The sequence below is a fragment of the Culex quinquefasciatus genome, chromosome 3, assembly GCF_015732765.1.
Source record: "Culex quinquefasciatus strain JHB chromosome 3, VPISU_Cqui_1.0_pri_paternal, whole genome shotgun sequence".
Taxonomy (NCBI): domain Eukaryota; kingdom Metazoa; phylum Arthropoda; class Insecta; order Diptera; family Culicidae; genus Culex; species Culex quinquefasciatus.
The window spans coordinates 72,021,888-72,043,143 of record NC_051863.1 but is presented as its reverse complement, the minus strand read 5'-3'; the positions used below and the strand labels follow the sequence as shown (position 1 = coordinate 72,043,143).

General features: G+C 36.5%; 1 protein-coding gene across 1 annotated transcript in view; it reads left to right on the top strand.

Moving 5' to 3' along the window:
• Window positions 1-21,256, top strand: part of LOC6044876 (protein couch potato) — a 346,765-nt gene that overhangs the window by 304,482 nt on the left and 21,027 nt on the right. The window contains exons 3-6 of the mRNA XM_038259795.1: window positions 4,588-4,719; window positions 4,890-4,952; window positions 10,802-10,949; window positions 15,669-15,811. Of these exons, the coding sequence (XP_038115723.1) occupies window positions 4,588-4,719; window positions 4,890-4,952; window positions 10,802-10,949; window positions 15,669-15,811 (486 nt within the window). The remainder of the gene's footprint in view (window positions 1-4,587; window positions 4,720-4,889; window positions 4,953-10,801; window positions 10,950-15,668; window positions 15,812-21,256) is intronic.

Below are 21,256 nucleotides of genomic sequence, written 5' to 3'. Positions count from 1 at the left end.
CTGAAAACTCATGGAGTAAATTAATTTGCTTGATGTTGAACACTTCGGCATGATGGCCAGGAATGGTAGATGAAAAGAACATGAGTTTTGAAAACTTGAGCAAAGTGAGAGCACCGGTAAGACTTTGGGATTACGTTGAAAAATTACACGTGTAAAGCAAACAAATCCTGTGTACTTGTGATCTAAAGTGCTTTCACATTGAGTATTACGTAAAAATTACATGAAAGTCTCTCTTAAGCCACTGTTTTCCTCGATGGTCATTATCTCTTCCTGGTTTTTATTTCGTGCACACACATCATTCAAACAGAGCTCCGTACCGAACCCAATGCAAGCCAGTCCAAAAATGGGCTTCTTTTCCTCACAAAGAGAAACCGCAAGTAGAAAAGTAATTGCAACTTCCTTAGCCGGTGTCCTGTCCAAATTGGTCAGCCACGTAAGCAGCCATGGTATTGACTCGCATCGCTGTCGAGTTCACTTTCAGCTGTGAACTGTTCATATTTAGTTCAGTGGGCTCACTTTGAATCAACACTGATTGATTTTAAGTCGTTAAAAAATCATTGAGTTTTGTAAAGCTTAACTTTTCACCAGGACGTAATTTCGAGCTATATCGAGAAATATATATTTTTTTATTTCCATCTCGATGCTAATGAAACCTAACCTAACTCTAACCATGTCTGACTGCCAAGGAATGGACGGCGTTGTTTTTGGTGGATTTCCACCCTACAAGTTCCGGGCTTGAGTTCCTCTTTGATTACACTGAATGGTGCTGGGAATGAAGCAGTTGTCCTTCGGACGCCGGGGTATTTGTCGGCTTTTTGTGCCCCGAGAAGGAATTGGGATGGATTTTGGAAGATCTTTTGTTTATGTGTTGACGTTAAAAGTGGTTTGTTTTGGAAGGGAAAGTTAGTCTGAGCAGCAATTGCTTCTAGTAGATTTTACAAGGTATCAACGCTGAGATAGATTGCTTCGAGATGCGAAAAAAAACCTTGAACATTCAGCACGAGATCGCTAAAGACTAATAATTGGTGCAAATAATAGATGAAGTCTGAATATGAAAAGTATATTTAAGAACACTTCACTGTCCATAAACGCATAGTTGTCTAATGCGAAATTCTGTCATGGTTAAGTTATTCTGACCAAATTACTTCCTTAATGTTGTGAATTAGTGAAGGAAAAATAAATCCGACACCAAAATATAAAGAGATCTTTTCCTTTGTCTAGTGAGTCCTAGCAAAGGCATTCTCTTTCAATCACTCTTCCTATTTTCCATGACCACGCGCTCTCACCGCTGAGTATTTCGTTCTCTCAGGAAACTTATTCATTGCGGTGATTTGTATTAGCAAGTGGTTTTAAAGAACAACTCAAAAAGGAACAGGTAGTTATGTTACAGGCATGACTAATATGACAAAAAAATTGTTTATGAAAACTAAACACCTTACCTGCATTTTTCAGCCTTTGAATATGGTGGCGATTAACTAAAATGTCGTGTAACCTTATACATCCTTCATAATCGCTCACAACTCAAAAAGCTTTGAAAAATCGGATTAGAATTTCAATACGATTCACGACTGGTAAATGATGAGTAAGCCGGATATCAGGACCCATGGTTCAAAATAACCCAAAAGATCATCAATTCCAACACTTGCGGGTTTACGCCACATCAAACTTAGCACCAATTTAACCAGCTCAACCAACCCACCAACCACGTCCCTTCCAGGAAAGCTTTCAGCCCAAAGTTCTTTGTTCGGGACAGCGGCGTGTGCGTCGTCGTCCGGACGACCCCCTGCCACACCCATGAAAAGGGTACTTTTAACGTCCCAAGTGAAGGTGTCGTGACGGAAGGTAATTTTTCGTGAAAAATTAACCTCCCGTGCCCCAACATCCCCCCCCCGCCAAGTCTCCGAGGGTCGGATTTGTGGCGCGCAAACGGCTCATTACTTATTAAAATTAGATTCCATTATAAACCAAACCGCCTTTGTGTGTGTGCGTGGCAAGAAAATTGGGCATAATTAGGTTCACGTGTGCCTGTCAGGCAGGGTGTACTTTTTGAGTAATGGCCGCGGAAATAACTTACCGATTCTTGCGTGCCAGCGTGGTCTTCAATTGTCTTTGTTGCCAGGGGCTGAAGAGACAACCACAGTGACATGACTTTGCTTTTAGACGTTTGTGTGTGTGTGAGCGGGACTGGTGACATCCTCATTATCTGGCGCCGGGATTCATGGAGTACACACAGGCTGAATGGGAGGCTCTAAAAAGAACCATACGTGCCGTGAGTTACGTTGTCATTATCAGTGATAAAGGTTTGACTTGGTGGGTTTATTGTTGTAATCTGACATTTTACTGCTGGAATCGTTGATTAACGTTGTTTTCATTGCCATGAACACAGGACATAAAACGTAAAAAAGAGTACGTTGAACGGATGACGTATTTTAACTGACGTAAAAAAATATATCTTCTCTGAGTTTCAATCCAGCAATCTTTCGATTTATGTAACCTACCTAAAAAAACTTATTTAAAAAATATAAAAATACAATAATACAAAAATACAAAAATACAAAAATACAAAAATACAAAAATACAAAAATACAAAAATACAAAAATACAAAAATACAAAAATACAAAAATACAAAAATACAAAAATACAAAAATACAAAAATACAAAAATACAAAAATACAAAAATACAAAAATACAAAAATACAAAAATACAAAAATACAAAAATACAAAAATACAAAAAAAACATATTGCTGTCTGTGTAAGTTGAGCTATCAGCTGAAACTTTCCTGAATCTACCACTTTAGATTTTATACTTCTCGATAAACCGAACATTTTCAAAGACATCACTTCACCGCTACACCGCTAACCTCCGGAAAAGGGGTCGCCAATCATGTGATAATGACATGCCGGCAAGTAACCGACGACCACCAAGCCTTTCTGCATAATTCACAGCTCTTCATATGCAGGTGGAAGAACCACATCCTTTCAGTCAGTCACTGCTTCAAATGCAACGTGGCAAGAGGGCGGGCCAGTAAAACCCCGTTATCATGGCGCTTCCTAGAACAGAGTACACTTTTTTGCAAAAAACTTCGACTTGCTCCTCGGTTGGACCAGCATGGGAGTTCCGGCAGATGTTGGGCAGGGCGCATACGTGGAAGCAGCTCATTAATTTTTACCAGCTTAATATGCTCATCATTAATTCAACCGGTAGCGAGTAGTACAAGGTGTGACCACATGTGTCGGAGTTGGGTTCTTTTGTGAAAGGGGTCTTGTCTAGTTGGATGTTCTAGAGGTGATGCTCGTGATGGGACACTTTGCCAAGATGGATCATTGTTCTAATAAGTTGTTTAAAATTTCATCGTGGTTCCATTCCTTAAGGTATCACTATGCGTGGGCAGGTGAGAGTCCCGACTGTCATTATTCATGGTTTAAGGGGGGTGTTACGAGGTGAAATTGGGTCCAGCGAGTCCCGGAATATTTAATCAATCCTTCGTATCATCTTCCCTTAATTAGATGTAGGCTGTATCAAATGATTCACCACAGTGTGAAATAATTCATCAAGACATTGGCGCCAGGTTTGGGCGTGTTGTCTAATTGATGGCATCCCAAAGGAGCTGCGGGTTTGATGAGTTACGCCAAAGTTTCACACGTTAGCACACACATCAATGAATATCTTAGTGGCGAAGGTGTCAAAATCCGCGTTCGCATGAGTTGAGTAATGAGAAGGTGAACCCTCAAAGTGTTTACTCGCGTGTCACCCACAAAGATCAAAGAAATGTGAATTCTCCAACCTGTAACAATTTCAATTCGAAATCAACAAACCTAAGCTTTTTCAGCATGACTTACGTCCATTAATCCAATTAGGAATCATTATTTTTAACAAGCTCAGCAAAAGTTATCATCGAGGAAAAAGTTTCCGGACCCCGTGTCTTCACTGGAAAAGATTCACTACACAAAATCAATTTTGTCGAACCATCCGGAATAATTTCCAGAAACTGAGACCAAGGTACAAACTGAGCTGAATTTCCATAATCCTTGACGGGGCTTGAAGGCTCGGCAGTGACACCATTTAATTTTGCAACCGGCCTTGGACGGCGCAGAGATTTTGCTGTGGAATTGACTAATTAATTTAATTTGAATTCATGCTCCAGTGGAAATGTTTAATCTCTGTGTCAACTTTCGGCGAAATATTCAATTCGAGTGGAAAAGTTGTCTTTCACAGAAGCATGAGGAAGAAAGGTGGGCGTGGGTAACGGACTATTTGTCGTAATTTGCCTGCTTGAAGTTGAAGGATGGACGTATTTGTTTCCTGTTTTTGCTACGGATGAGTGCAAATTTGAGCACAGCTTTCGGAAAACTTTGCTGAAATATTACTGTAGGATTTAATCAATAAATCAGTCCAGCATGTCAAGATGCGTTGAACACTCGATGTTATAATGATTTTTCTACGCCATCGTACTGTGTATTTAGAGTTTGCACAGCTTTTGCAATGTTAATTCTGCAAATATCCTCTAATCATTGCAAACTCGCCCACCGATAGCATCTAACCCAACAGTTTTTAATCAAAATGTTCTCCCCTTTTCCCCCTCAGGTTCGAACCCTGTTCGTCAGTGGGCTGCCGATGGACGCAAAGCCCCGAGAGCTGTACCTGCTGTTCAGAGCCTACGAGGGATACGAGGGATCCCTGCTGAAGGTTACCAGCAAAAATGGAAAAACAGCTTCGGTAAGTGCCACCTCCCCCCTCCTCCCAAACACGCAATTTTTGCATTATCAGATAACGAGCCCCGAATGCCGGAGCAAGCAAGGGGATAATTGGATTAGCAGCGGCGGCAGTGATGGGAAAATCGTTATTGAAGAATTTTCCCTCCAACTTCTCCTCTTTTTTTCTTGCAGCCTGTGGGTTTCGTCACGTTCAGCACACGGTCCGGGGCCGAAGCTGCGAAGCAGGATCTACAGGTAATTTAATTGCCTTTGGCATTTGCGTTAAGATAGTCTCAGGCCCTCCCCCCGTACCCCTCACCACCAAAGCCGCCCCCACCACCACCCACTGGTTTTAGCGAGTAAGCTCCAAATTTTAGACACTAGGACACGAACACACACACACAGAATCACACCTTCTAGCTTTCTTTTAGTCGTACCTTTTCTCTTTTAGTTATTTTTGGTTTATTTTTTTTTACAATTTTTCTAACTTGGGAAAGCCAACCCTTTGAATCATCACCCGTTTATAGAAGCACACTTTTTTCCGAGCAAAACTTCAAGAGTTAACCTAATCCAACTAGAATTAATGGCGGGTGCTGCTCCACAAATACTAGCTAACATCCCCCCCCCACTTTGGATGAGTGCTGTCAGTTGGACTAATTTGATTTTATGGAATATAAAAATATCAGATTGTCAGCGATAAAATTGTTGCTATTGTAACGTTATCGACAAAAAAAAAGATTATCTCATTACATTTAAAACTAAGAGTTTTACACAGCAACAGTAAGTTTAGAAAATGTTGTAAATTTGAAGATATTTCTTTAAAGACCAACAACATGATTTGAAGCCAAACGGTATGAACATTCAGCAATTGAGTGAAAAATTTAAAATTTTCACGTTTCTTCTACATTTTGAAATAATGAGATTTTCAAAAATTATAAAGCACAACATTATGTAGAGCAGGGGTGACCAAAGTAAGGCCCGCGGGCCAAACGTGGCCCGCGAGGTGATATTTTGTGGCCCGCGGACCCATTTTGAATGATCATGTAAAATGGCCCGTTGACCCCTTGTAAAGCGATTTTATCCTTTTTTTTAACAATTATGGTTTATATTAAATATTTATATGCTATTTTTTTTATATATTTTGTTAATAAAAAAACTTATGATTTATCAATATTTTGATCCCCACATTATGATACAAATAAATTGTTCAAAAAAAATTATAATTAAAACACCTTCACACGTTTGTGAGTGAAACTAGTAAATATCGTCAAAACTTTCATCAAAAATTTTGGAAATATTTAAAAAAAAAAGTTCAAGTTTGACTTAGGAAGAATTCTGTAATAGTTGCAAAAATATAAGTTTTCTTTATTAATTTGCAAGTCATAATGACCCTTTTATGAACTGAACCTCAAACTGAAGTGCAATGGATTCAAACTCATTACAGTTAGATAACGAATCTGATTGACTACCAACTGATTCAGGCAGACAAAATGTGGAAATCGGAGGACGTTGCAAATATTTTACATAGCTTTCGTCGATCCACTCCTCTCAAACTATTAAAAAATTGGCTCGAAAAACCAGGAGCAAAAACAACTTCCAAAAAAACTTAAAAACTTCAAAAAAATTAAATTTAAGTGCAATCAGCTGAAATAAATTAAATATGCATTCCTTTGCATTTAGAATCATTTGATCATGTTTGGGTTTGTTCAAAATAATTTCAATTTTAGTGAATTTTCGATGAAATAAATGTTGAAATTCTGGCTCTCAACGATTTTTCATTAGCCACACTTAACCTATACATAAAATTACGCTTTTAGAAGAATTGTTCAACATGTAATGTTACCATTTTCGAAATATAAAAACTAAACATTAAAAACTAATACATTCAGCTAAAAACTTTTTTTTTTCAAATACCTAAAACAATAAAATCAACAAAACCGATAGAAAACCGTTATTTTGTGGTTTCTATTATTTTGAATTCACTTTTTTCAAATAACAGAAATTGAATCTTTTAAATTAAAATAAAGTAATTTATTTTTTTTAAAAACCATTTTTTTGTAAATTTGGCCCGCAAGCTCATTTGAGCTTCAAATTTGGCCCGGCCTCCAAAAACTTTGAGCACCCTTGATGTAGAGCCAAACCAATCTAGTTTCAAGTTTCTTGCTCACCCTTTTCAAATCTGCGAAAAAATCAGGGAGTTAAATCAGTAACTTATATTATACTGCACTAGATTCTGAACAATTATAAAACACATGGGTAATTCTCTACCAACTCACACGAAATCGGGAAAAGTTGCCCCGACCCCCCTTCGATTTGCGTGAAACTTTTGTCCCTGATCACGAATCCGTGGTCCGTTTTTTGATATCTCGTGACGGAGGGGCGGTACGACCCCTTCCATTTTTGAACATGCGAAAAAAGAGGTGTTTTTCAATAATTTGCAGCCTGAAACGGTGATGAGATAGAAATTTGGTGTCAAAGGGACTTTTATGTAAAATTAGACGCCCGATTTGATGGCGTACTCAGAATTCCGAAAAAACGTAATTTTCATCGAAAAAAACACTAAAAAAGTCTTAAAAATTCTCCCATCTTCCGTTACTTGACTGTAAAAAAATTTGTAACATGTCATTATATGGGAAATTTAATGTACTTTTCGAATCTTTATTGACCCAGAAGGGTCATTTTTTCATTTAGAACAAATATTTTCATTTTAAAATTTCGTGTTTTTTCTAACTTTGCAGGGTTATTTTTTAGAGTGTAACAATGTTCAACAAAGTTGTAGAGCAGACAATTACAAAAAAAATATATATAGACATAAGGGGTTTGCTTATAAACATCATGAGTTATCGCGATTTTACGAAAAAAAAGTTTTGAAATAGTTACTTTTTGCGTTTCTCTTTGTTTCGTCGTCCGTGTCTGTCGCGGGTGACCATGAACGGCCATGATCGATGACGACCAACTTTTTCAAAACTTTTTTTTCGTAAAATCGCGATAACTCGTGATGTTTATAAGTAAACCCTTATGTGTATATATCAAATTTTTTGTAATTGTCTGCTCTACAACTTTGTAGAACATTGTTACACTCTAAAAAATAACCCTGCAAAGTTAGAAAAAACACGAAATTTTAAAATGAAAATATTTGTTCTAAATGAAAAAATGACCCTTCTGGGTCAATGTAGATTCGAAAAGTACATTAAATTTCCCATAAAATAACATGTTCCAAAATTTTTTACAGTCGAGTAACGGAAAATGGGAGAATTTTTAAAACTTTTTTAGTGTTTTTTTCGATGAAAAATACGTTTTATCGGAATTCTGAGTTCGCCATCAAATCGTGCGTCTAATTTTACATAAAAGTCCCTTTGACACCAAATTTCTATATCATCACCGTTTCAGGCTGCAAATTATTGAAAAACACCTCTTTTTTCGTATATTCAAAAATGGAAGGGGTCGTACCGCCCCTCCGTCACGAGATATCAAAAAATGGACCTCGGATTCATGATCAGGGACAAAAGTTACCCCATAGGACAATGTTTTACGCAAATCGAAGAGGGGTCGGGGCAACTGCTGTGTGAGTTGGCGGAGAATTACCCACATTAGAAAACGTTTATATTTAACATTTTTAATCAATCAGGTTTTCAAGCAAGTGACCTGAAATCGAAGAAAATAAAGTATTTTTTTAATTACTTAGTTATTTTGCAATTTCCGACAATATTATAACAAGCCAGCTTTTTGTGCATTTTTTTTGCTAATTTTTATTAAAAATTGATTTTGGAATTTTAGATTATTTTTTTTTCTGGAAAAAATAATCCTTTTAAAAAATGCTACTTGGGTAGCGCCTATGTAAAGGGGGTTTTAGACTATGACTATGAACAAACAAAATCCAACTTTTTGACAATTTGACAGCTTTTTTTGTTTGCTGAAACGTCAACGTTACTTTAAAAAGAAGCTTTATTTCTTTGTCATAGTTTAATACCTCCTTTAGAATGCAGATTTGAAATATAAAAATGCAAATAATGAATTTTTATGTAAAAAGTTTGTTGAAATAATTTCAAGAAAATTTGTATTTTAGAAAATATTGTAGTGATTTTGTGGTACTATGTAAGAATTTTTAGTTGCATGCATAATCTGTCAAATCTAGTATTTGAAGATTTCTGTAAATAGTAAAATTTAAGTATTGTATGCAAATTTTTTAAGTAATTTAAACGAATATGAAAAATTTCCACATTTATAAAAAATCGAAAAAAGTCATAGTATCAAGTTTGTTCTCAAGAAAATATCACATTATTGGCTTGAATCAACTTTTTGAACTGCAAAAAAAAAAATCTGCCCGACTTTGAAATTTGAGATACACAGATTTACAACGCGTCCTTAAAAAAATATTACAAATATGATACTGTCAGAAATTTGCAATGAATCGGTGAATTAATGCCATTTTTTCCTACAATTATTTACAAAGCTTAAAAAGCTCTTATTTGATTAAACATTAGGGTGACAAAAAATGATTACTTAGTCAAAATTAAGAATCCTTGCAATTTTTGACTCTTGCCCAAAATTTTCATACAATTCACATTCCCTTCTAGAAAAAAAATCGAAAATTTTGCCTTTCTCCAGACATTTTTTAAAATTATCATGCAGCGATCTTGGACTATATACTATATACGCAAAAAAAAAATCGATAAAAAATCGATTTATTTGAAATATTGATCATTTTATATTCATAAATTTAAAAAAAAAATATTTCAAATCCCCTCCCCACCCTTTTTTAAAAGTTTTTTCAATGAAAATTAAAATTTTTGTGTTAATAATTATTTGTTTTGTTCTTATTTCCCGATTTTTTGTGAAAGAAATCGGAAAATAAGAACAAAACAAATAATTATCAACATAAAAATTAAAATTTTCATAGAAAAACTTATAAAATCGATTGAAAAATACTAATGATAAATTGAATTACATTGATTATGGTCTTTTTTTCATTCAAAAAAAGTGCTTTAAAAATTATTACAAATTTTGATAGTAACATGTGTGTTACAAAAACGTAAGCAAAATTGTCACAACCTAAAAATAAGTTTTAATGAATTTCAATCGCAATAAAAAATAAAAATAATCCTACTGAGAGCACAACCAAAGCCAAAAAACACCCCTTTTCTAGTGGTAGCACACCTCAATCAAGGCGAGTTTGGAAATCACGTTAAAGCGATTTGATCACTGATAAATCACCGCGTTGGAACACACCTTTTCCAATCACTGCAAACACTCGAAATTTGTACTCAAGGTTCGGAAAGTTTCCTCGGCTCATGTTCATATTAAAACTGTTTAAGTTCTATTGTAAATTTGTTTTTCTCTTTTATTAACCCTCAGTCACTTGTTTGAATTTTGTTCTTGTTTATGTTCACCTTGTTTTTTTTTTCGAGGACCACTAAAATCTGATTGGAATCATGCAAAAAAAAAAAACAATCACGAAATGTGTGCAATCAAGTTCTTTGACTGTTCTCTTGGATTTTTATGTTTCATTACTGTTTCATTCACTCTCCGTTAACCACAACATTCTCACATCAACTATCAAGCTATCGAATGGAGGAAAAAATGTTTCACAAAAACAAAATTCAAATCATAGAATAATAACCCTCAAATGGCATCTATAGCAACAACAGCAACAAGTTTAAACGAGGGAGATTTAGCCATTCTGCACCATTTACACACTGTTTTATTTTTAAAAACTACCTATGCCTTGCTCAATTTTTATATTGAATCCGACCAACGAAGAAAAAACGTGCGTAAATATTTGCTCGCGATGAATTGACCCCGTCCCCCAAAATCATAAAGCCTCCCCCTCTGTTACTTTTTGGATGATCAATTTTTGCTGAAACATTTTTTGCGTCGAAATACATTTTTAATAAGTTTTTGCTATCGTTTCGTTTAGTGTCCAGTTGATACCAACATAACCCAACAAACAAAAACAAACCTTTTGTTTGCCCATCCTATTACTACTACTACTGTTCTGCCCTACCTTTTTGTTGACAAAAAATTTACAACTCCCGAAAAAACCAAACCCGACCACGTCAAAAAGTTCAATGTCCCAAAATCAAACCCAAATATAAATATTGCAGCAAGGTGTACGCTTCGATCCTGATATGCCCCAAACAATACGCTTGGAATTCGCCAAGAGTAACACTAAAGTGAGCAAACCAAAACCACAACCTAATACAGCGGCCACAGCTGCACATCCTGCATTGATGCACCCACTTACTGCTGGACGTAAGTACTTTTTATGTTACTCTCTATCTCTCTCTCTCTCTCTTTCTCTATCTCTACCTGTCACCTTTTCATCTCACTCCTCTATCTCATCTAAGTGTCTCCGTATTGTTCTAAAAATCTTTCAAAAATCTATCACCTTCCTTCGATTCGGCATACCTTGAAAACGATAAAGTGCGCTCATTTTTGAACATTCACTCATTCAACCTCGTTCGCTCGCCTCACTGATAGTGAGCGAATGAGCACACAAAAGCGAATGTGAGTGCCATTTATGAGCGCTGAGTGTAAAAGTGAGCGAGTTGCGGTAATTATGAGAGATCCAAGTTTTCAAAGTATGCCCTCCTTTCCTAAACTTTGTTTCAACCTGGCAACTTGCATAAACTTTTGAGGTACATACAAAAATGGACATTCAAACTATTTAAAGCAACTTCACCACCACCAGCCTAGGCCGGTAGCTGTTGCGTTTCACTGCCCATTTTACAAGTGCAAAATGCATTCAAATATCTTGCAAATAAATTGTAAAAACAACCATCAGCAACACCCACTCACCGTAATTTTGTCTCTCCTCAAAAGTACCCGTAGACCCCATTCCAGCTCTAATCACATTTAGTTGTAGAACATCGCCCCCGCTCACCTTCAAACCCACCCCCAAATCCAACGTGACCTTCACTTCCCTTTGCCGTGGAACGACGATACCCCCCCTTAGGACACCGGAAATGGCACCATTAGCACAAATTGAGCGCACGTTTAATGCTGCACACACACCTACAAACCTACGAATCTTTGGGGTAGACTATAGCGACGGGCCTCCGCGTCGTCGTCCGAGCAATAAAAAGATCATAATAGTTGTAATCATAACGATATTAACACCCGGCAACGACATCTTGGGGAAATTGTTCCGGAAAAGATGCCATCGGGAGACACTCTCGGGGAGTGAGAGCTCAGATTTGTGGTGGGAAACTACAAGGTCGTTAGAATGTAATCCCCGATGAAATTTCAAGCATTTTCAACATTCAACAATTCATCCAAAGAAATTTGCTGGTCACTCAACGCCAGAGAATTTCGAAAAATATTCTCTTGTGCGAGATTTTTCAGAAGAGAGGAATTACGATCTTGCCAATAGATTTTCAGGTGATACGTCAGACGTTGTCATTTGTTATTTGTTGTCATTTTTGTTTTTTATACATCTAAAACCAATTTTTAAGCTGTTTTAGTCATGTCATATAGAAATAATTAAAAAAATAAATATTTATAAAATACTTATTTAATGTGAATTAGAAATGTGGTGCATATCAAATTCAAAGCACAACAGAAAACAGCAAAAAATTGTTTAAGCTATCTTAAAACTGCTATCCTTGTTTAGATTGATATTATTAGTATTGAGCTAATTCCATAAATTTAAAGCTGGAAAAACATAACAAATATAAAGAAAACATCGTTTTATGACTTTTTCAAAATCTTCTCTAGAATAAATAAATATTTTTCCGTTTTCCGGGAAACTCAAAACCTGGGAAAATTGGACGTCCTGCTTGAAAATCATCGAATAATTGGGTAAATATCAACATCTGTTTGACAACTGATTTTGACGTTTGAGTGCATTTAAAATTCAAAGCACAACAAAGAACAAAAAAATCTTTAAAACTATCTAAAAGTGCTATCCTATTAATAGTATTGAGCTAAAAGTATGTTTTTAAAACATAACAAATATAAAGAAAACATAGATTTTAAGACGTTTTCGAAAATTTCCCGGGAATAAATAATATATGTTTTTCCGTTTTCCGGGAAACTTGGACGCCCTACTTGGAAATCGTCGAATAATGGGGTAAATATCAACATCAGTTTGACAACTGATTTTGACGTTTGAGTTGTTTTTCATCCGAATACATTTGAATTAGAGAGCATCCAAATTTGCGGACATTCCGAATCCGCTCTGTACTTCTTACAACCATAAAAGGAATCAAGGAAAAGCAAAATGCATTCTGCCGATTTACTTGAATTTATGGGAAATACACGAGTAACTATGGAATTACTCGAATTACTACGGAATTACTAGGTAATTCCAGAATTACAGGAATAACTGCAAATTGCGGAGTAATTCTGGAATTACTGAATTACTTACTCAAAATCCGAATGATTCCGTACTAGCTATAACTGTGGATTCTAACATGAAAATTAATAGGCAATAAATAGAATAGGTTTATCGAAATTATCTTTTTTACAGTTATTTTTCAATATTTTATTATTTTCTGAAGTATGTTTTCACAAACAAGAATCATGGAATTACCAGGATTACTGGGATTATTAGGAATTACCAGGAATACTCTGGAATTACTCAGTAAATCCGGAATTGACCAGTCTGACACGATGCTGGAAACCCCTTGTCTTTGCCTATCAGTTATACAAATATTTTATATGTGTTTTCAAGAGTTTTGGAAGAGAAATTTGATTCCGCATTTAATCAAGTCTCAATAAAAAGAGTTTCTTTTGACACTCACTGAGTAAAATTTTAAAGAAAACATGGCTCTCCTCTCTTGCTCATGCTCTCATAAAAACAATCGCAAATAATCGCTTAACATATTGGCTAATGCACGAAGCGATTTGTTTACTTTTTTTATACCATCCGCAAACGACAAACCATACCAAATTGCTGCCATATCTTTTCCGGGAGAGATCTGGAAAAAGATCTGGCAGCAATTTGTATTGATATGACGTTTGCTGAGAGTGCTGAAAAGTTTGGTTATGTAATGCTTGCAAAACACAATAGAAACTCAAGGTCAAAAAATGACCTGTCACTTTCCGTAGATGAACAGTGTATGTAAACAAAAAAAGTGTGTTCAAGTATACCAAAACAAAGCAATAGAGGAGAAAAGCAACTCGCGACAAAATTTTGAGGCTAGGAATTTTGACAAGTATGATTTTCATAAAGTAATCGCCTCCTTTTCTCTCCCACAGAAAACTGGGGACAAAGTAGCTGTCAAACAAGGCTAAACTGTTAAAGTCACTCACAAAATGAACTTTTAGTGATTTGAGTTTATTTCTGACGTCACGATTTTTTCCTCTATCCAGGTTTTTAAGCGAAGATGGCGTTTGAATGGTGAACATCCGAAATGTCAAAATCACGCAGTAGCATCAACATTAGAAAAAAAATGTGGCTGTCATGCCATGGCACACTTTTTTCGGAATATTGGTACCACTGCGTGGTTTTGACATTTCGGACGTTCACCATTCGAACGCCATCTTCGCTTAAAAACCTGGCTAGAGGAGAAAAGCAACTGGCGACAAAATTTTGTGGCTAGGAATTTTGACAGGTATGATTTTCATAAAGTATAGAGGAGAAAAGCAACTCGCGACAAAATTTTGAGGCTAGGAATTTTGACAGGTATGATTTTCATAAAGTATTCGCCTCCTTTTCTCTCCCACAGAAAACCTGGGAACGAGGTAGCTGTCAAACTAGGCCAAAATGTTAAAGTCACTCACAAAATGAACTTTGAGTGATTTGAGTTCATTTCTGACGTCACGATTTTCTCCTCTATTCGCCTCCTTTTCTCTTCCACAGAAAACTGGGGACAATGTAGCTGTCAAACTAGGCCAAACTGTTAAAATCACTCATAAAATGAACTTTGAGTGATTTGAGTTCCTTCCTGACGTCACGAAATGGCCAATAGAGAAGAAAATCGTGACGTCAGAAATGAACACACATCACTCAAAGTTCATTTTGTGAGTGACTTTAACATTTTGGCCTAGTTTGACAGCTACCTCGTTCCCAGGTTTTCTGTGGGAGAGAAAAGGAGGCGAATACTTTATGAAAATCATACCTGTCAAAATTCCTAGCCTCAAAATTTTGTCGCGAGTTGCTTTTCTCCTCTATGTCGAAGAATAAACAAAGTATCTTGCTTTTTCCTAATGTAAACATCAACTGACGTGAATAGGATAGCCTCTTTGTTTACACTTCGGCTTTGGCCTATTACATTGTTACAAGTGGTGGTTTGAATTCATGAAAAAAAAAACTTTTTCTACATTGCTTGTTTTTTGTAAGCACGGGAACAATTTTGACCAGTGCCTTACTGCCTCTCTCTTTCGTGAGTTGAAGTTCCCTGATATTTTGATTTTCCATCCCGGTCTATTCTCAAAAAACCTCTTTTGATAACGAATGTTTTGCAAGATAACGATGAAACGAAAGTTGAATGAATGACTTTCTAGATTTTCTTTAAAAAAAACTCACCAATTATACTTACAGGTGAAACCTCAAAAACCTTTTCAAGAATTATTTATGAAACTCTAAAGACTGATTCCGAGTAAGCTAAAAATTTGATTTGCCGGATGATACAAAATTTTTCACAGATTTTGCTTCAGTTGTGAGATGCAGTATCTTAACATAATCTGTAATAAATCCGGAACTAGCCAAAATCTAATATTACATATGGAATTTATTTAAAATATTCTATATGACAAAAATGGGTCTATAAAAAATTAACTTAATAAAAATAGAATATTTTTCCTTTTTGTTTATAAAATGAAGCCATTTTCAGTGTCTGAAGGTCGTAAATAACCAATCTTAATATCGTCATTACAATGCTGCACTTCTTTCTCCATAAATGTATTTTCTCCCTTCAATCTCATCTTTCAGTGAAAAATAAACAATACAGCAATTAAATAATCTCAACTAAGATGCCCCTTCCCCCCCGTGGTTGCACCTTCTAACTTCAAACTCTCTTCTGCCAGACCTAGGTACTCCGTTTTTTCCTGGGGGCCACGAGCTATGGCATCATCCGTTAGCGTTTTCGGCAGCCGCCGGTGAGCTGCCCAGTGCTGCCGCCCTGCAGCACGCCACCCTGGTCCATCCGGCACTGCATCCTCAGGTCCCGGTGCGGTCCTACCTCTGACTAAATACGGACAAAGTCCTCGAGCAGCAGCCAATGCACCAAGTGAGTACTGCCAAGAAAAGTGTTTTTTTTTTCCTTTCTCTGTTTTGTTGCCTCAAGTCAGTGTTGAGAGCAAGAGTTCCTTGCAATTGTTTGCGTTTTTCGTTCATTTTCATCCTGCCCCAAAGTGCTATCCAACCCGTCGTCCTGTCCGTCAGAATTTCACGTTTTTGTTTTGTGTACAAATAGATCATCCATTGACCCGTGAGCAGTTCCCTGGAAAGTCTTTCTAATGATAAGCATTTTAGTTTAAATTTTCAGGATTGTCAACAAATCCAAATGTAAAATAGTAGAAGAAGACCTAAAAACACAATTCAAATATTGCAGTAGAAGAATTTTTAAGTTTAAGCTAATCAAACTTTAAAAGTGTTGTTAAAAACAAATGTTGCAATTGATTCAAATAAAAATTGCAGAAGTAAGAATTTAAAATGTTTTTGGAGGAACAATTAACACCACCCAAACAAAAACTATGTAAAATTATGAAAATCAAGTATTGAAATGACTTTATGAAGATACAGAAAGAAACAGAAGAGGAAATTCCTTCTGATTTTTGAAGTAACCATTTAATATTTTATTGATGTTTTAAACAATAAGTTCAGACTCGTACATTTTTAACTTCAATCATTTCGATCGTTGAGCATAAATATGAGCCCAAAACGTTCTTAAGTTGCTTAAATAAATTACAACTCGTTTTATAATCATGGTTCTATTATTCGAAGTTTCTTGGTAATTCTCTACCAACTCACATGAATTCCGTGTTTGATATCTCGTGACGGAGGGGCGGTACGGCCCCTTTCATTTTTGAACATTCGAAAAAAGAAGTGTTTTTCAATAATTTGCAGCCTGAAACGGTGATGATATAGAAATTTGGTGTCAAAGGGACTTTTATGTAAAATAAGACGCCCAATATAATGGCGTACTCAGAATTCCAGAAAAAAAGTAATTTTATCGAAAAAAAAACAGACAATTACAAAAAATTTGATATATAGACGTAAGGGGTTTGCTTATACACATCATGAGTTATCGCGATTTTACGAAAAAAAAGTTTTGAAAAAGTTACTTTTTGCGTTTCTCTTTGTTTCGTCGTCCGTGTCTGTCGCGGGTGACCATGAACGGCCATGATCGATGACGACCAACTTTTTCAAAACTTTTATTGGTAAAATCGCGATAATTCGTGTTTTTTATTTGCAAACCCCTTATGTCTATATATTAAAATTTTTATAATTGTCTGTTCTACAACTTTGTAGAACATTGTTTTACTCTAAAAAATAACCCTGCAAAGTTAGGAAAAACGCAAAATTTTAAAATGAAAATTTTGTTCTAATTGAAAAAATGACCCTTCTGGATCAATGTAGATTTGCAAAGTACATTAAATTTCCCATAAAATTACATGTTTCTAAATTTTTAACAGTCGAGTAACGGAAAATGGGAGAATTTTTTTAAAAAATTAGTGTTTTTTTCGATGAAAAATACGTTTTTTCGGAATTCTGAGTACGCCATGACACCAAATTTCTATCTCATCACCGTTTCAGGCTGCAAATTATTGAAAAACATCTCTTTTTTGCCTGTTCAAAAATGGAAGGGGTCGTACCGCCCCTCCGTCACGAGATATCAAAAAACGAACCTCGGATTCGTGATCAGGGACAAAAGTTACACCTTAGGACAAAGTTTCACGCAAATCGAAGAGGGGTCGGGGCAACTGTTGTGTGAGTTGGCGGAGAATTACCCCATTATGAATTGTCTCTGATCCTTAAATAGTAGTTTATGCAACAAGTTGCAAAAAGAGGATTTTTTCAGCACGAGTCGTACATTTATCCAACGAGGTTCACCGAGTTGGATAAATACGAAGAGTGCTTAAAAAATCAAGTTTTGCAACGAGTTCCATACAACATTTTTTGCAATTCCAAAAAACACACACTGAGTGAAATTTTATGTCAAATTTTCATGTATTTTGTCAATAAATCGTTTAAATCAAAAAAAAATGAGTGCTGAAAGTAGAACTTTTCAGCATTTATTTTGTAAAGTGTTGCTATTCGATTCTGTTATTTTTGGTACAGAAAAGTAGGCTATTTCGTCGTTCAATAATGACAGGAAAAAAATGTAGTTTCACGACGGAATTGCAAAAATATATTTGAAACTTGTTTTCATTTATTATCTTATTTTTAATTTTTGTAATCTCAAGAAAGATTATCATTTTGACATTGCCTAGATTTGAGAGATTATGTTTTGACATAAGCAACTTCAAGGGGATTTTGTTTTCTTATGAATTTGTTACATTTTTTCCAAATCCTACAACTGACTTTAAAGAGAACTGCTCCCGGGGTTTCCTTTCATCCAGTTTTTTTTTCGCCTAACCACCCTCACACACAATCACACAATGATTCGAATGAAAACTTTGACACAATGCCAAAAAATATGAACCTCAAACCACTCGGTTATACGTGTATGTGTGTGTTTCGAAACGTGATTGTGTACTGCACGTACCTCGGCAAGAACCGCCCTCCGGCTACGGAATAATGAAACCTTTCATGAAGGAGCACACACACCCTGTGAACCAGTACTGTACATAGAGCGGGGGAAAGCTTTCATTTCTTGATCTTGGCACCGCCGCTACTGCCGTTTGCCCTACTCAAATCAACTGCCCCATTGTCACCCTTAGCAAGCCACCAGTATCATCACCTGTGTGCACCCAACCCACCTTAAGCTTAAGGACACACTTCCACCCACCGAAAAAAAAAAATACACAAACACACTCACGAGAACACGCTCTTAATCTCATCCTGCCTTTGCCGACACGACAATCCTCTTTTCCTTGCGATGTTGAAACCTCTTGAAAGCATCAACACCCCACTCCCTGCTGGACCCTTGAGTCAGAACAAACGATGTGAAAATAGTCCACGTGAAGAAAGATACACAACAACACCCACCCCCACATTCACACACCCACACACACACACACGTAACTCCTTGTTCTCGGTGTTGACAGGGACGTAGCACTAAAACTTTATGCCTTAATTAGCCCCCCTCGTCAAAATTGGGGAGGGGGGGGAGGGATGTAGAGAGGGAATGTTTGCAAAGCGCGCGATGACTTCAATAGTACTCGGTCTTGTCCGGGGGATGAGTTTCAGAGGTTGAGATGTAACAGAGGACTTCTCTGTAGTCGTAGGACATGCGGGATGAACGTTGCTTTCACCTGTTAACGGAGTAGTTGAAGCTCGGTGATCTTTTAGCGCTGGCTATTAAAGTCCGATTCTGAGTATTTGCAGTAAAAGTGCGACGTCATTCATTATTTCCTATCAAATCTTGTTCAATTTCTGCAATTGCAACGACTGGCCAAAAGAAAATTTTGTCAAAAGGCCGTTTTGATTAGAACTCGGAACTCTGACAACCAAATGCAATTTAATTTTGAGATAATGCACCCAACAGACATCCGCTTCGTGCACCCTTCGACAAAGTTGTAGGGAATTAAATTTCCAGCAAGCTTCTCACATTTGGACAAATTTGGGTAAGACCTGCGCCACCTGCTGCCTTAATATTGAAGCGATGTTTCTCTTACACATTTGCGCAGATTTTTCCATACAAATGTCAACGCTCAACAGCGATCTCTTATCCTTAACCAATTTGGCTAAACATTGACGCAGAGACTTATTTTTACCTGAAAATCGAGCCAGGAGCGTCACTCAGTCTTTAAGAAAAACTAGCTTTGTCTTGTCACTCAAATGTTTATACAAAAATCTGTACCTCCAGAAAGGAATTCCGAACGAGTGTCTTCAGCAAAGTTTGAAATAATAAAAAAAAATTACACCACGTTATTTTTGAAAAAAATTGGTTTGAGATTTTCTTGCAAAATGAGGAGTGTAAATTAAATACCAACGGATTGGTATGAAATCATACTGGCATTGTTAGAGAATGGTTCAAAGTAATTTAAAAAATAACTTTTCATATTATTTTGAAAAGTTGAATAAGTGAGTAGCTATATCTTATCTAATCTAATCTAACCCTAGCGCAGCCAGTCTTTCGAGGGCATCCTGGAAAACGCCTAGCATCCTCTTGTCATTATTAGCAACTGCAGTGCCCCAATGCAATAAATTGCTTTGAAACATCACAAACGTTAAAGTGGCCAGGCCAACTGCGTAAAGTTAACCGCAAAGATGATTCGTTGAATTGGATTGCGTTTAAACACGAATGTTCAAACAGCAATACAGTTCTGAATCTACAGGAGAGGAAGAATCGTGGGGATCCCCCGCTCACGTTCCTGTTTATTTAGGCAAGTTGAATGAGTAAGTAACTATAATTAAGAAAAAGTTGATTAAAGATAGTTGATTGGTTGATTAAAAGAGAGTTGATGAAAAATATTTTAAATAGGAAAAAGGAATGCATTTTCGGATTCTTTGTACAATTTTCTTCTAAGAGAAAGAAAATAAGTTAATACATGATAAATATTCTATGTTTTTGTAATTTTAAAACTATCTCCAAAGGAGAATGGGCAAATTTGTATGGGAGCTGGTCCAAAGATGTACACGAACGGGACCAACTTTTTTCGAAAGATCTCGCCGAGCCACGAAAAAAAGTCTTCCGGACCAACTCTCTAAACCCCGGGGTTCAAAAGTTACATGCTGTTGAAGTTTGAGAATTTTGGGTAAAAATGTACAAAAAATCGGATTTTTGCTAATTCTAAAATCATTTATAAAATCTCCATTTTATCATGGATTTTGCTCATCTTGACTTCATTCGACGCGTATCAGCAAAAACTATGAGTTCTAATATGTCTTAGCATGATTGAAACATGATTTTTCTTGTTTTTATACGTTTGAACCGTTTGTACAAGAGGCATCCCATAGAAACAAGTCGAAACTTCAAGGTTTTGAAAACGGATCCGACCCAAACTGCTTCAGTGAGTATGGAAGGCTTCAGTGCAATGTTGTAACAACTTATTGGGATGGTCTGAGTCATCCGAGAACTCCTTGGAGTTAAGACCGGCGAGTCTACCGCCGTAACAAGCAAGAGGTCGACGGTTTTTGACCCCGGAACATACCCGCATAGCTTCAGTCAGTATGGTAGACTGCTTTCTTAATGTGTTAAGATGTCTTTGGTCATCCTAGGACTCCCTGGAATTAAGATATTTGGGTCACTGTAACAAGAAAAAGGTCGACAATTTTTAACCGCGCATCATAACCGCAAAGATTCAGTGAGTATGGCAGACTGTATTGCTGTTATGTTGGGATGTTCTGGACCATTCCAGGGGAGTCCTTGTAACAGCCTACAGATCATAACTCCAGGGAGTCCTAGGATGACCAAAGACATCCCAACACATTAAGAAAGCAGTCTACCATACTGACTGAAGCTATGCGGGTATGTTCCGGGGTCAAAAAACCGCCGAAATCTTGC